This window comes from Gavialis gangeticus, unplaced genomic scaffold (genome assembly GCF_001723915.1).
Source record: "Gavialis gangeticus isolate Ggan-Ray unplaced genomic scaffold, GavGan_comp1, whole genome shotgun sequence".
Lineage (NCBI taxonomy): Eukaryota > Metazoa > Chordata > Crocodylia > Gavialidae > Gavialis > Gavialis gangeticus.
Genome location: NW_017729024.1, coordinates 132,711,701 through 132,724,675, shown reverse-complemented (window position 1 = coordinate 132,724,675; position 12,975 = coordinate 132,711,701). Strand labels below are relative to the sequence as shown.

The 12,975-nt window shown below is 40.5% G+C and overlaps 1 protein-coding gene across 1 annotated transcript in view; it reads right to left on the bottom strand.

The window, feature by feature from the left end:
* Window positions 1-321: 321 nt before the first annotated feature.
* THBS4 (thrombospondin 4) overlaps window positions 322-12,975 on the bottom strand; it is an 86,083-nt gene continuing 73,429 nt past the window's right edge. Inside the window, exons 17-22 of the mRNA XM_019517746.1 lie at window positions 8,881-9,059; window positions 7,634-7,682; window positions 7,327-7,523; window positions 6,480-6,652; window positions 3,931-4,070; window positions 322-483 (exon numbers count right to left, since the gene is read on the bottom strand). Of these exons, the coding sequence (XP_019373291.1) occupies window positions 422-483; window positions 3,931-4,070; window positions 6,480-6,652; window positions 7,327-7,523; window positions 7,634-7,682; window positions 8,881-9,059 (800 nt within the window). The 3' untranslated portion in view covers window positions 322-421. The remainder of the gene's footprint in view (window positions 484-3,930; window positions 4,071-6,479; window positions 6,653-7,326; window positions 7,524-7,633; window positions 7,683-8,880; window positions 9,060-12,975) is intronic.

The window sequence follows — 12,975 nt, the reverse complement described above, 5'->3', positions numbered from 1 at the left end:
TCTTATCAGAGACACCATTGATCACTCTGTGAAACATAAAGGAACGTCATGAGCATAAAGTAGCGCACTCCAAACACATGACAGACAGGCAACAGGTCTGTCTTTTCATCTCCGTGCGCTTTCAATATCTAATCCATGGTGGTAGGATATTCTGTGTGCTTCCACTGCAGCTGAGCTAAAGATTATGAACAAGTATTTTTTATATTAAATTCCAGGAGGCAGCATGTAAAAACATTTTTCTAAAGGAAGTGAATCTCCAGCCCATTTTATCTCCATTTTATTTTCACTTTTTTATGTAAAAAAAAGTCTGACATAGTTACATCAACCAAAATAAGCTGCAGTGTATTCTTACAAAATCATATAAGGATTTAAAATATATTGCTTTGCTGTTTTCCATAGCAATTTTAGTTTGCTTTCTTTGTTAAATATCTCCAACTCCAAACTGCTGAGCTTGAAATTCTTCAAAGTCCTCTGGGATGGTGTCTGAAACCAGAAATTACACAAAAGATTTAGTTTCTTTCCAATGCAACTTATGAGAATTTAAAAATAGAGTTGGGCCAATAGTTTGGAATTAAGTTTTTGGATAGAAACTTCTGCCATCTCTTCAGTTCACAGATTGCTCATGATAGTTCTAAAATGTATTTCTAGTTTACTGAATCTTTTCTGTGAATCATTTTTGGCCAGTACATCATTTAGGGACTAGCAGTACTTGTCTTGGAATCCAGTTCCACTGTACAGAATTACAACAAACAGCCGAGATTTAGTGCACAACCTACTGCAGGACAAAGTGTGAATATTAAAGCTGAATATATAACTCAGAAGCTGAAGGTACTTATGCTAACTGAGTTTGAGTATTCTAATACTTGCTGCAAATGAACACACAAGGGCTCAGTGTCAATCAGAAGGAAAAAAGATTTGCATTCAAATTCAACTGTAGCTGCAACTAAGACTTTTTTCTATTGTGTGGTCAGCACTCTCTTTCGAATGCCATGAAGTAGTGCTGGAATACACCCATATTCTACTTTTAAATGCCATCTATACACAGCCAATGAGAGAGTTACCAGCAACAGAAAAGGCCATAGTCAAAAGCCTGCTCTTAAAACATCATCAACTCAAAAATCACAATTTATCTGAAAAACTTCATACCTTTAGCCCTTACAAACACAACTTCATGATCAATAGAAATGGGGAAAATATTGCCCAGTACCCATCCTCCCTCCCATTTTGTTTTGTGCCTTTGACAGAACTTTGCCTATTCAGCTTCAGTGTTTCACTCCACGGTCAGTCAGCTTCCTCCGTTTGTGTGAGCTTTTCACACAGCAACAGGGGGATGGGAAAAGCATTAGAATAGCAATGCTCACATCTGGTAGAAATACTGCCACATTTGCAGAGAAACTGAGGGCCGGTCAGCCTCACCAGATTGATTGCAGATTATTTTGCTGAAAACTGACCAGGTTCATGTTACCATTTCCCTTCGCACCCTTGTGCCAACACCCACAACATGGCATTCAAAGACTCAGAGGTACACACGCAGGTGCTGACGACTCTCCGACACATTTAGAAAAGTGGCTGAAAATAGATTCGTGAGCATGTCAGAGGTGGAGTTTCTTGATCTAAAGCTGACATGAATTCCAGACTCACCCAGCCCCAAGCATTAAAAAAAAAAAAAAATCAGGGAATTAAAAATAAATATTAGGTCCTTTTTATATGATTGCTGGACTGTATTTTTCTGTACCTTTGCAGACACGTTTTTCAAACATGTTTTCTGCAATGATGAGAGGTAGAATCTGCTTTTCAAATGAAAGCTGAGGCACTCGTAAAATCATTTGACTACAATACTTGGGGCTTTATAAAAGAAACTTCAAACATGACACTTGCTTTAAAGCTGTGAGAACTGGCAGTACCGCTGCTTGCTCAGCTCTGTGAAGGGAACAAAAACGAACGTACTGCTTAGAACACGTTACTTTTAGCTATGGAAAAGTCAGTGATTTAACTGAGGAAACAGGTTCTTGCAGAGCGGCTTTAAAATTAGCTTTCTTTTAAAAAAGTCCTGAATTTTGAGGGATTAATGCTTTGGGAAAAATACAATTTCTATTTACAGGTAAGCACTCCTGCTACTTCATGGAAATGCCAGTTACCATCTCAACTTCCCTCTCCCCCACTGCTGCTCCTGCTGTATTTTGTTTGAGCAATGACTGTTTCCTTGAGTTCCAGTATTTTTGGGAACAGCAATTTATTTGCAGTTACTCAAGCTGCAGAACCACAGAACAAAAACTTGGCCCTGCTTTACGCTGTCAAAGCAGAACATGCTTATTAAATGGTTAAAATTTCTCCTTGGTGCTAGTGCTGTGCTGGTGATGTAGACTTAGATTTCTTGGTTCTACAAAGTGCAAATTACTGATTGAGTCAGAGCTGTGTTTGCTAATAGGGCTTGCTTTAATACCAGAAAAGACCTCAAAAGACACTAAAAGCTGGATTGCAGGTGCCTTAATTGTACAGAAACAGATCCTGGGAGAAGGGAAAAAGCTTCTGACCCATCTGGATGTGGCTGATCTACTAACACAACAGGAACTGCCTTGCCTCCTGTCCTGTGAGCAGCTTATTCATCATAACATAAATGACAGAAGAAAGAATGCCTTTCTTATCTCAAAGGAAAGCCCACCTCTGTACATGAGACGTGAAGACAAGGTGATGAGAGCAGTTTAGGACTCTGTTTTCATTGCTGCTACTACAAGGTCCATACTCTAGAATCACTGTCTTAAAATCCATTCAGAAGTTTTCTTTTAAAAAAAAGAACAACAAACCAAAATCCTCTCTGGCTCATTGTAGCCTGGGCTTAGATACGAGGCGGCCTTCCAGAATTAGAGGGCTGAAACATTTAATTTCAGTCTGGATATTAGAATGTGCTGTTGTGCAAGGCCTCAAGAGGAGGAAATTCACAGGAACAGCAGGTGCTCTACAGAACAGGACGAGAAACTGATCCAACCAGTAGCAGCCTGGGATTGGCTAAAATTACATGCTTTGGATTTACAGGTGTGCATGGTGCATGTAATATACTGAGGACAACTCCTCTTGTTGCACAGATAGCTTTGCTTTGTTCCTTTGGAGATTTAAGGCAGGTACAGAAATTACACTTTTACCAGCATAAGTGACTGGAAACAGGTCTATACCTGTAACAGAACAGAAGTTCAGCACACAACGCCAGTCTATACCCATAAGAGTCTGTGCTCAGCACACAGACTGGTTTAAAAATAGCGGAACCCAGTCTAAGATTTGCTCCTCCCATCCCCCCACCAAAGGGTGAACGTGTGTTTTGTTTGCTACCAACACAAGCTACACTGCCTACCGAAAATCACATAACTTAGATCAATTCTGCCTTAGGCTTTCTGAATGTCTGTACCTAGCCTCAGGCTAAAAAACAGACAAGTGGTTTAATCCAGGCTGATTTTTCTGGGTTTTGACTTGCATTTAAACAGGCAGGGACAGCTGTTTACACATGCAGCTGAAAGGCAATTAAATCAGCCATGATTGTCCTTGGGCAAAAAATCTTAATTTAGATACTTATAGTGGGACAATGAGCTTGTATGCGTGTAGGATCCTATGATAAAATGATTTTCTGCTTTTAGCCTTAGTAATATTTTTGAATCCCAACCTAAATGCAACTACTGTGTTTAGCAGACATGTTTTGCAATGACATGGCAGTGCTGTGAGATTATGTGGATGTTCATATGAGGGTTAGCTGAGCTGCTACTTCAACCCTTGCCCAGATTAGACTCACACTGAACTAGATGATGTCAGGCAAGGCATTTCACAGATAGGGTTCATTGCTGGTAAAAAGAAAAGATGAAAGGCAGATAATAAAATGGTCTAAACTGTTGATCCTTTAGAACAGCAGGTCAGGTGATGATCACAAGCTAAGAGGAATGTTACCATTGCAGCGATACTTCAGGTTGGACCAAATGATGTTTTCCTGAGAGAAGCAGAAAACGCCGAGTCTCCCTCCACGCATAGTGGTGTCAATCGTTACGCCAGAATCTGCTACTAGTTCAGAACCTTCATAAAACCTTGTCCTTCAAAATCAAGCAAACATATCAGATTTACCCAAAGAACCCTGTCTGCCCATGTCTCTAAACCAACATGGCTACAACCTATACCCAGCATCCCTATTCCACCAGAGCTTCACATAGTTTTTTAATAAAATTTACTGAAATGACTTCACATTCTAAATGATGTTCTTCAAATACAAGGATTAATATATGTATATTTATCTGTATTTCTACTCATGAAAATAAAATCTGTCTATATTTAGTACGTTGAGAACATACAAAATATGCATTCAGGATGAGAGATACACATAGGAAAGTATGGCTGGAAGGGACTTCATGAGGTTATCTGGTCCAACCTCCTGCTCAAGGCAGGATCATCCCTGACTAAACCATCCCAGTCAAGTGTCTGTCTAACCTGCTTTTGAAAGCTTCCAGGGATGGAGATTCCACAATTTCTAGGGAGCTTGTCCCAATGCCTCACCACCCTCATGGTCAGAAAGTTCCTCTTAATCTCCAGTGTAAATTTCCTCTGCTGCAGATTGAGGCCATTGCTCCTAGTCCTGTCCCCTAAAACCATAGAGAAACTTAACAGAGCACTTGCTGCCCCCTTCTTCCCTGAAAAATCTTGTGTGCGAGAGAAAGAGAGAGAGAGAGAGAGAGAGAGACCGTCTCATGAATACTCCCAACACACCCACTAATTCATGGGTGTCCTTGGGTCAACTGTACTAGTTTATCTGGGAAAAGTAATAATAGGTAAATATTTATGAATTTTAGCTGTACTTTGTGCTACTATAAATACTTGTGCTTTTTGCGAAGTGGCAATCATGGTTTCTGCTTTTACTCTTTATCTGCCTCTTTCATCTGGTGCTTTCCTTTTAACTGAAGGAGGAGTACCAGCACCCACTAGCCATTCAGTTCTCCCACAGACCACAACTAAGTGTTCTCACATTGTGGTCTGCAGAACGTCTGTGTAACAGGCTCTGAAGAATTGGTTTCGTCTAGTTCTCTTTTTATAGATCACTAACAGAAACACATAAATCACAGACTACCTCTGTCCCACATACTGTGTGTTTTAATGCCCATCTTGATTCAACCTTATGGCAAGTAGTTTGGTCTGTGGCATCATATCGGCATAACTTGGGTATGGTTGCCCTGTGTTCAGCAAGGCAGGGGAGAGCCAACTTTAGTCTAAATTAAGCTACTCTATAACATCTCACTACTAACTCCTATACTGATGGGACACAGACTGTATTTTACTCTCTCTGTAAGGCTGCAAAAGCTCTGTAGTTATTACTTTGTCTAATTTAGGCTATTTGAAAAACAGTGTAAATATGGGCATACTCTGATGCACAGTGCAGCTCCACAATTTTTAAACTATGCTTTCAGATCTTGTTGCCATTGAAGCCAAAGGTAAAACTCCCAGTGTTTGAATAGCGCAGGACCAAATAATTAATGAAGGATGGCAATTTTCCCTTGAAAATCAGTTACAATTTTTATCTTCGCTTTTTTTAATGTTTAAAAATTTTGAATGGCCTGTTTTTTCTTTCCTGGGATGTTTGCTCAAATCTCTCTGCCATGGGCCTCGGCTTATACTTATAAATTCAGACCTACTACAGAGAACATTAGGGTTGGAAGAGGTTAATAGTAGAGAGCAATTTGCAAAGGATCCTGGCTGAGTGAATCATACTCTTAGAGCAGGGACACCTTCTCTTCTGCTTGTTAATACTTAGAAGTGACTCCAGTAATGGATTCTCCACTTCATAGCTTGGTATACAGAGTGTGAATCCACTGTCCTGAGTCCCTCCAATTTTGTCCCTGGCAATCTGCAACCTTCAAAAAGGAGAAGTGGCATTCCTATGATAACACACACTCATATGTTATGCAATATGTTCTTTATCGTGTCATACTAATTACTGATTTTGTTCTGGTTTACCAGCCTGTTGCTTTTCATGTAGCCACCTTTGGTTGATGAGTTGTTACTAGTTGTGCAGGGTATAGATAACTTACTACAGTTTAAGGACATATATTTCAAAGGGTCATGATTAAGAAATATTCATATAGTATCCCAATTAGTTTGGAACAATGTAGTTGTAGATGTATTTTCAGTTGTATTTTGAAAAGGGATCTTTTAAAGTTATCTTAAAAATGTAAGACAGCTGTGATGTAATTTAGCAGATACAGAGGTCAAAGGACATTTAAAAATATTTCTAAATTGCTAGGCTATAGAGAGGGTTTTTTTTTTCTCCTCTTAACATAAGATTGCATACAGAATTTTGTAAATTTAAAACTTCACAGCTTTTTATCTCCACAAACTTTAAACAATGCCCAAGATATTACGCATTCACAGGCTCCATCACTACCTAAAGTAAGTGCTAGAAAACAGGATATGTAAGATTGTAAACCAAATTCATCACAGCTAGCTTTCATTTGTACCTGATATATCCCATCTGAGGTCTATGCTGCAAGAACCAGCGATAGGAGACTTTATCTTTCCACCCTACATTTCTGGGGTCTTTCCACAGCAGTTTGACTTGGTCAGTGGTGTCTCCTGTATGCCAGAGTGAGTTCCTGAGGTGTTCTCCTGGGCCAGTCTTTGATTTCACAGCCTAAACCAACAGAGTGTTTACAGAAAGTGAACAGAGAGGCGTTCCCATTTTAAGCTGTAGATGAAGAACTTGAAACGGTTTCATAGTGTGCAGCACATCTTAGAACACTTATCATGTGGATCCTGCCCTCCCAGTACTGAACTCATAACATCCCCATGCCAATTAAAACAACTGCTTACTTGGACACCTTCCAAGCTGCTTCCCCATTTAGCCGGTGGGAACAAGGAGAAGCCAAAATTATGTGCTCACCTGGATCTTAACAGACCACTGTTGGGAGTGCTCTGCTTCTGACACATACACGGCCTATCTTTGAAATATTCAAGTAGCTAGTTTGAATGAAATCTGCCTATGTTCTCTCTTTTCCTTAAGTTGCATTTTAACTCCTATCGATTAAAGCTGCTTCAGTCTTTCATAATGAGCACTCAAATTTTTGTCAATGCAAGTTACCCCTAGGTTCCTCAAATATTCATTAGGGTGAGTCACATATTTAAGGCAACACTTTCACATTAAACTACTCTTTCTCTAGGAAGAAGCCCTAGCTAGCAAGTTAGTCCCCAGCAAGGGCAGAAAATAGTTTAGTCTATTAAAAATGGACTCGTCATATGCTTCATTTAGTTGTCCCAAAGGAAATGGCAAAATCTGAAGATATAATGATGGTGCGCTTAGACTAGTACCTTAAGCTGAATGCCAGGTTCCGCAACAGCTCTGAACGGAGCTGCTTGCCAGTAGGTCTGCTCTGTTTGCTTCCACATGACTACATAAAAGCTGGAACTGTCTTGATAACCGAAGATAAAACCAGCATAATCATCATCTGTCACCGTGTTGACATGGAAGGTGCCTTCGAAGTCAACGCCATTAAAAGCGGTGTAACCTAGGATCAATGTATATACATGACAAGTTAAAACCAAGAGTTGGCAGAAAACTTAAATATTTGCCAAAGGGTTTCGTCTCAAAATGGGACTGCAGAAAATGGATACGCACCAACTGCCAAGCCAGGATCACTGTTCATGGTCTGCACAATTTCCATACCCTGGGGAGGGAGAATTCAGTCAGTTAGTGAATGGCCCATGTGTGCAGGGGCTCTGCCTATTGGGTAGCTCTGGTGGACCCCTCTTGCTTTGGAAACTAAGAATCCTCCTGTTCATTTCCTTCTTTTATAGGCCAGAGGCAGGCCAGGAGGAGCCTGCATTGTCCTGAACAGGCTCCTAATACTTGCAGCTCTGCATGAAGAAAACCACTGTCATCAAATCTCATGCTTCAGGGCTTCAGCTGGTGGCCTCACTAGGGCACAAAAGACCTTTCTTTCCACAATGCACAACTGGTAGTTGGATTCTGCTTTTTTTTCTGAAGCCTCAAAAATTGGCCTCAGCTGGAAAATGAAATGGTGCTATGAAATGATACAGAAAACGTGCTTGTCTAGAAGTTGGTGGGGCTTTTACTTTCTCTGCACCATGGAGCAGGATTCACCTACAGGACCACTTGGGCACATCCAATCTATCCCATTCCCTACCACTGGACAGGCCTTAGGCATTAATGACAACTTGGGATCATGTCCTGTTTCACCATCGCATGCCCAAGTGGCACTTATGCAGCCCTCCTCTTCCCTTGTTTTACTTCTGACAGGTATGTGCATAGGGCAATCCTGTCCTGCAGCATTTGGGCACAGAATCCAAACTCTGTTCAAGGGCATAAAATTGCAGTTATGTGACTACCCAAGTGCCACTTCCATAAATAAAGGTAAACTGGATTTAGCCCCCGTCTCTCCCATTCTCTGCCCCGGTACACAACAGTTTAAATTCATTGGGCTTAATAAAGAGGGACTCGCGGAAATTTAATGCCCAGTGGATGCCTGCCTTGGCCATCTGAAGTGATGGAGCTTCAGCTTAGCTGCAGAAGTGTGGCTAAAGCTGACAGCTGAAGTCTGTTCCTGAATGATCAAAAATTGACCTTTTGTTACAGATGTTGCAACTGGCATGTGCAAAATTTGAAGAAAGCAATTAACATGCTGAGTTAAGCTAATAGTGAGATAAAATTAAGCAGAGCAACAGGTCTGGCAGGAAAGCCTTGAGGTAAATAATGCACAGTTTATTGTAGTCCAAGCTAAGAATACTACTAGTAGTGACTGATGTAACCAAACGTATCAGATGTAGTTGTTCTAGAAGAAAGAGAGGGTTTTGTTTTCTAGTGATTTGTTTCTGTCAGCTAAGAGGTTTTGAATGTGCTTTTACCTGGTTTAGAACCACCCAGTTAGGATCGATCTGAGCATCACCTTCAGGATCCAGCACCACTGTCTGATAAGCCCTGAAATCCGTGAGGGTGATCTCTGCATTCTCTGGGCAAACATCAATCGGATCAATTACTGTGTCCTGATCAAAATCAGACTCACAGATATCACCAACACCATCAGCTGGGTGAATCAGAGAAACAAAAGAGGACAATTTACAATTCAGCAACTACCACATTAGACATTATCACTGGATTAAACATATGACCAAAGCAAATTATAGATTTTCCATCTTTAGATGTCCTCAAATCAAGACTGGAAGTTGCTTTGGAAGAAGTGCTCTAGTAAACTGCAAATTATAAGATTGTATACAGGGATAATGTTGAAATAACCTGTTTTACCAGGTCAGACTGGATATCTAATGATCTTTTAAAATCCAGGAGCTGGTGCCTGCAAAATAGCAACCTATAAAAAGTACTTCCAATTTACAGCAAACTTTCCAGGTGGAACAGGTGTTTTCAGTAAGGATTGATACATATACTAGTACCTGACCTCTTATGCAGCACAGCCAAAAGATAAGGCAGAACTCACAAGGCCTTAAGTTAATACCACAGAACTGCACAAAAACAAACTCTGCCACGACTTCCAAGACCAGATTTCACAGCAAAGTTATCAAATGCCTAAGATTTAAAAAGGTACATGATTGTTTTCGGGCTCACTATAAAACTCCCAATAACATTAAATCAGTGGAATAACTATGTCCCACTAAATATATCCAAAGATGCTTTATTTTTGCTTTGTAAATTGTTTTTTCACCTGCTTGTTTGCAAGATTCAGTAGCAAAGTGTCTGTCAAGCACAAATGTGAATCAGAGACGTTTCACTGTCTCGGTTTATTTTCAGCATCGTTTTGCACCATTCTCTGAGCTACTGAAAAACTGAAACATTTTATGGCCTATTTTACAAGTTAGTGGGCATGTCTACATGTGAGCTTTAATGCACAGTAGACTATTTTACTGAGCGGTAAAGCATCGCCTAAAAAAAAGTTACATTATTCTAAGGTGCAGTAAAATAATTTACTATGCATTGTTACTAAAAAAGCATGCAAATGCAGTACTGCACATTAGCACAGCCTAACGTGCATTAATTTAGTACCTAACATGCATTAATTTAGTACCTTACATTGGAGGGCACTTTTACACTTGCTCCAAGGGTGGGGGGGGCAGTGCGTTAATCAGAGGCTCTGAGAGCTGCTCTAATTAAAGCACTACCATGTCTTGTGTATCAGCTCCTTGACCTTAAAATGGTACGGGAGCACTTGAACTAAAGGATCATTTGACAGGCTTTAGTTCAAGCACTCCTGCCTCCATTTTTAAGCATGGAGATGCTAATACACAAGACACAGGAGGCTGCTGAAGCATGGCAATTACCATGCTCCAGCAGACACTATTAATTGTGTAGCAGAAAGCTCCCTTTGTACATTTCCCTTCTGGACATGGATATAACAGAAGCCCCTTCTTGCCTGCACCCCACACATTTTGTGCATTTCTTTTCCTTCTAAGTATTGGCAGAGACCTAGCACACTCATTGCATGGCTGTGGCAAGGCTCAGAACAAGCCAGAAAGCCTAAGTGGCTTTCTGTAGGAGAAACCTAACTACATCTACAAATCAATTAAGCTCAGTGTCACTAAAGAAAACAAAAGAACTAAAATAGCCACTGCAAAGACTGTAAATATATCCTGTGCTAACCTAACTCACTTACTGTCCCCAGTAGCCTTTGACCCTCACTACCTCACATTGCATTTTTATATATTTCTCACAGTGTGTTTTTATATTTCACCTGTCTTGTCTTTACCATGGCATTTTGTATTTTATATGTTATACTTTTAAACCCTTAAGGAATGTACTCCCTGTAGAATAAAGTTACCCTGGACCACTGTTAAAACCACATTGAAACTGTAACTGTAAAGTGATAAAATCTGTTATATTGGGTGGTCCCTTGTATGAATGCGAGTGAATGATGATCATCAGTAGACAATAGCCTAGCCAAAGGAACTCCATTTTAAGCTAGTCAAGCTAAAGAACTCATTCCTGGAACTGAGCACTCACCCTAGGACTATTCCTGTAACCCATGACAATAGAGCCATTAAGTCAATAAGTCAAGGGTGGACTCCCGAAACTTCAGATACCAGCAGGCAGAGACCCCTGTGACTAACAGCTGTCATGTGCTACTCAAGACCCACATGGGACAGCGACCTCCAGATTGGGTAGCCAAGATGATGCTGGGGGATCACACAAGTCTGCCAGAAAGGGATAAAAGGCAGTGAAGCATGACCCTCAGTGGTGCCCTCTCACCCAGCACCTGACCTACCGAGACAGAAGGACAAGCAGGAATTCCCCTTCTGTAGAATACATCGCCTTGAAGGAAGCTGACCATCAACAGCAGACTCCAGGGCCTCGGACAGGTAGATATACTGACACCAGTGCTCTCACAATGACAACAGCAGCTACTATACACTATACTACATGGGTTTGAATGAGTGAGTGCATGTGTGTGTATGTGTTAAGGTGACCACTACCACCCATAACTCAAAGACTGCATTTATGATTTTATTGGTAACTTCATATCCCGTCCAATAAACTAGAATTTATTATAATCCCGTGAGTTGGTCCTTTGCAGCCAATAATTGAATCTCCTCCAACACGCTGCATGAATTCCGGTGCATCAGACCTGACTCTGCACTTGTGTTTATGCACCCAGAGCCACTAAATTTAATGTGCATTAGAAAAGGTGCATCAATGCCCATGTAGCTTTGTCCAGCGAGTTTTAAAGCAAAGAGATCAACTAATATATTCTATCCCATTTGTTACTGCTCTGCTTTGAGTCACAGGAATCTTAGTACAAGTTTTATTTCATGTTAAAATAAACTTGTCAAATGCCATTCTTTATGAAATGACAGGCAAGACCAGATTCTGGCTCCAGATAAAGCCATTTTATAGATTTCATAGATATTCGGGCTGGAAGGGACCTCGAAAGATCATTGAGTCCAGCCCCCTGCCCCAGGGGCAGGAAGTCAGTATGGATCATAGGATCCCAGCAAGATAAACATCCAAATGTCTCTTGAAGGTGTTCAATGTAGGTGCTTGAACCACCTCTGGCGGCAGTCTATTTCAAACCTTGGTGGCTCGGACAGTAAAGAAGTTCTTTCTTATGTCCAGTCTGAAACAGTCATGGAAGAGTTTGTGACCATACGATCTTGTCATCCCTGTTTTAGCTGCTAGCGGGAAGGTTTGGGATTGAGAGAGTGGTAGGGGGTAAAAAGGTAAGAAAGGTTTATTGACTTAATAAACACACAACTACGCATAGAATAACAAGACAATAATGACAGACAATAACAATTTGTGTCAGCAACTTATTAGCAGTTCTTTTTGATGCCTGATGTATGACAAGTTCTTCTTTTATAAAGCTTAGTGAAGTCAGGCATAACTTTGATCTACGCTGTTTGAGGCGTACCCGGAAGGACTCTGGTATTTAGTTGTTGAGTTCTTTGAGATGTATGGACCTACTGAATTTAGGTTAGCAGCTAATTTTTAAATTAGTAGCTTCTCTTATAATGCTGCATCTTTTTTTTGATAATTTCTGGATGTGCTAGCTAATTTATAACTTCTGAGCTATGCTGTGGACTCACAGCTATTCATATTTTTATACTATGAAATTTCTTTATGACTGACTAATAGCAGTCTTTGCATTTTTCTGATCAGGTTAATTTTAACTGCGTCACTACATATAAGGCTTTACTACTTTTAAGGCCTTACTAATTTTACAAGGCCTCACTACATACAACGCCTCACTAATCTTTAATTTTAATTGAATTTTTAGTGGCAACATGCAGCTTCATACATAAACAAACAAGAAACACCTGGTTTAATCCTCACAGAACGTTCAGCAAGCACCTTCCCTATACAGATAAAATTTTTAGCTGTCACAATCCCTTGGGTCACTCTGGTAAACAGACGTTCCCCCAGATCATGGTGAGCACTCCTGATGAACTTATAGGTAGCCACCAGATCGCCCCTGAGCCTGCGCTTTTCCAGGCTGA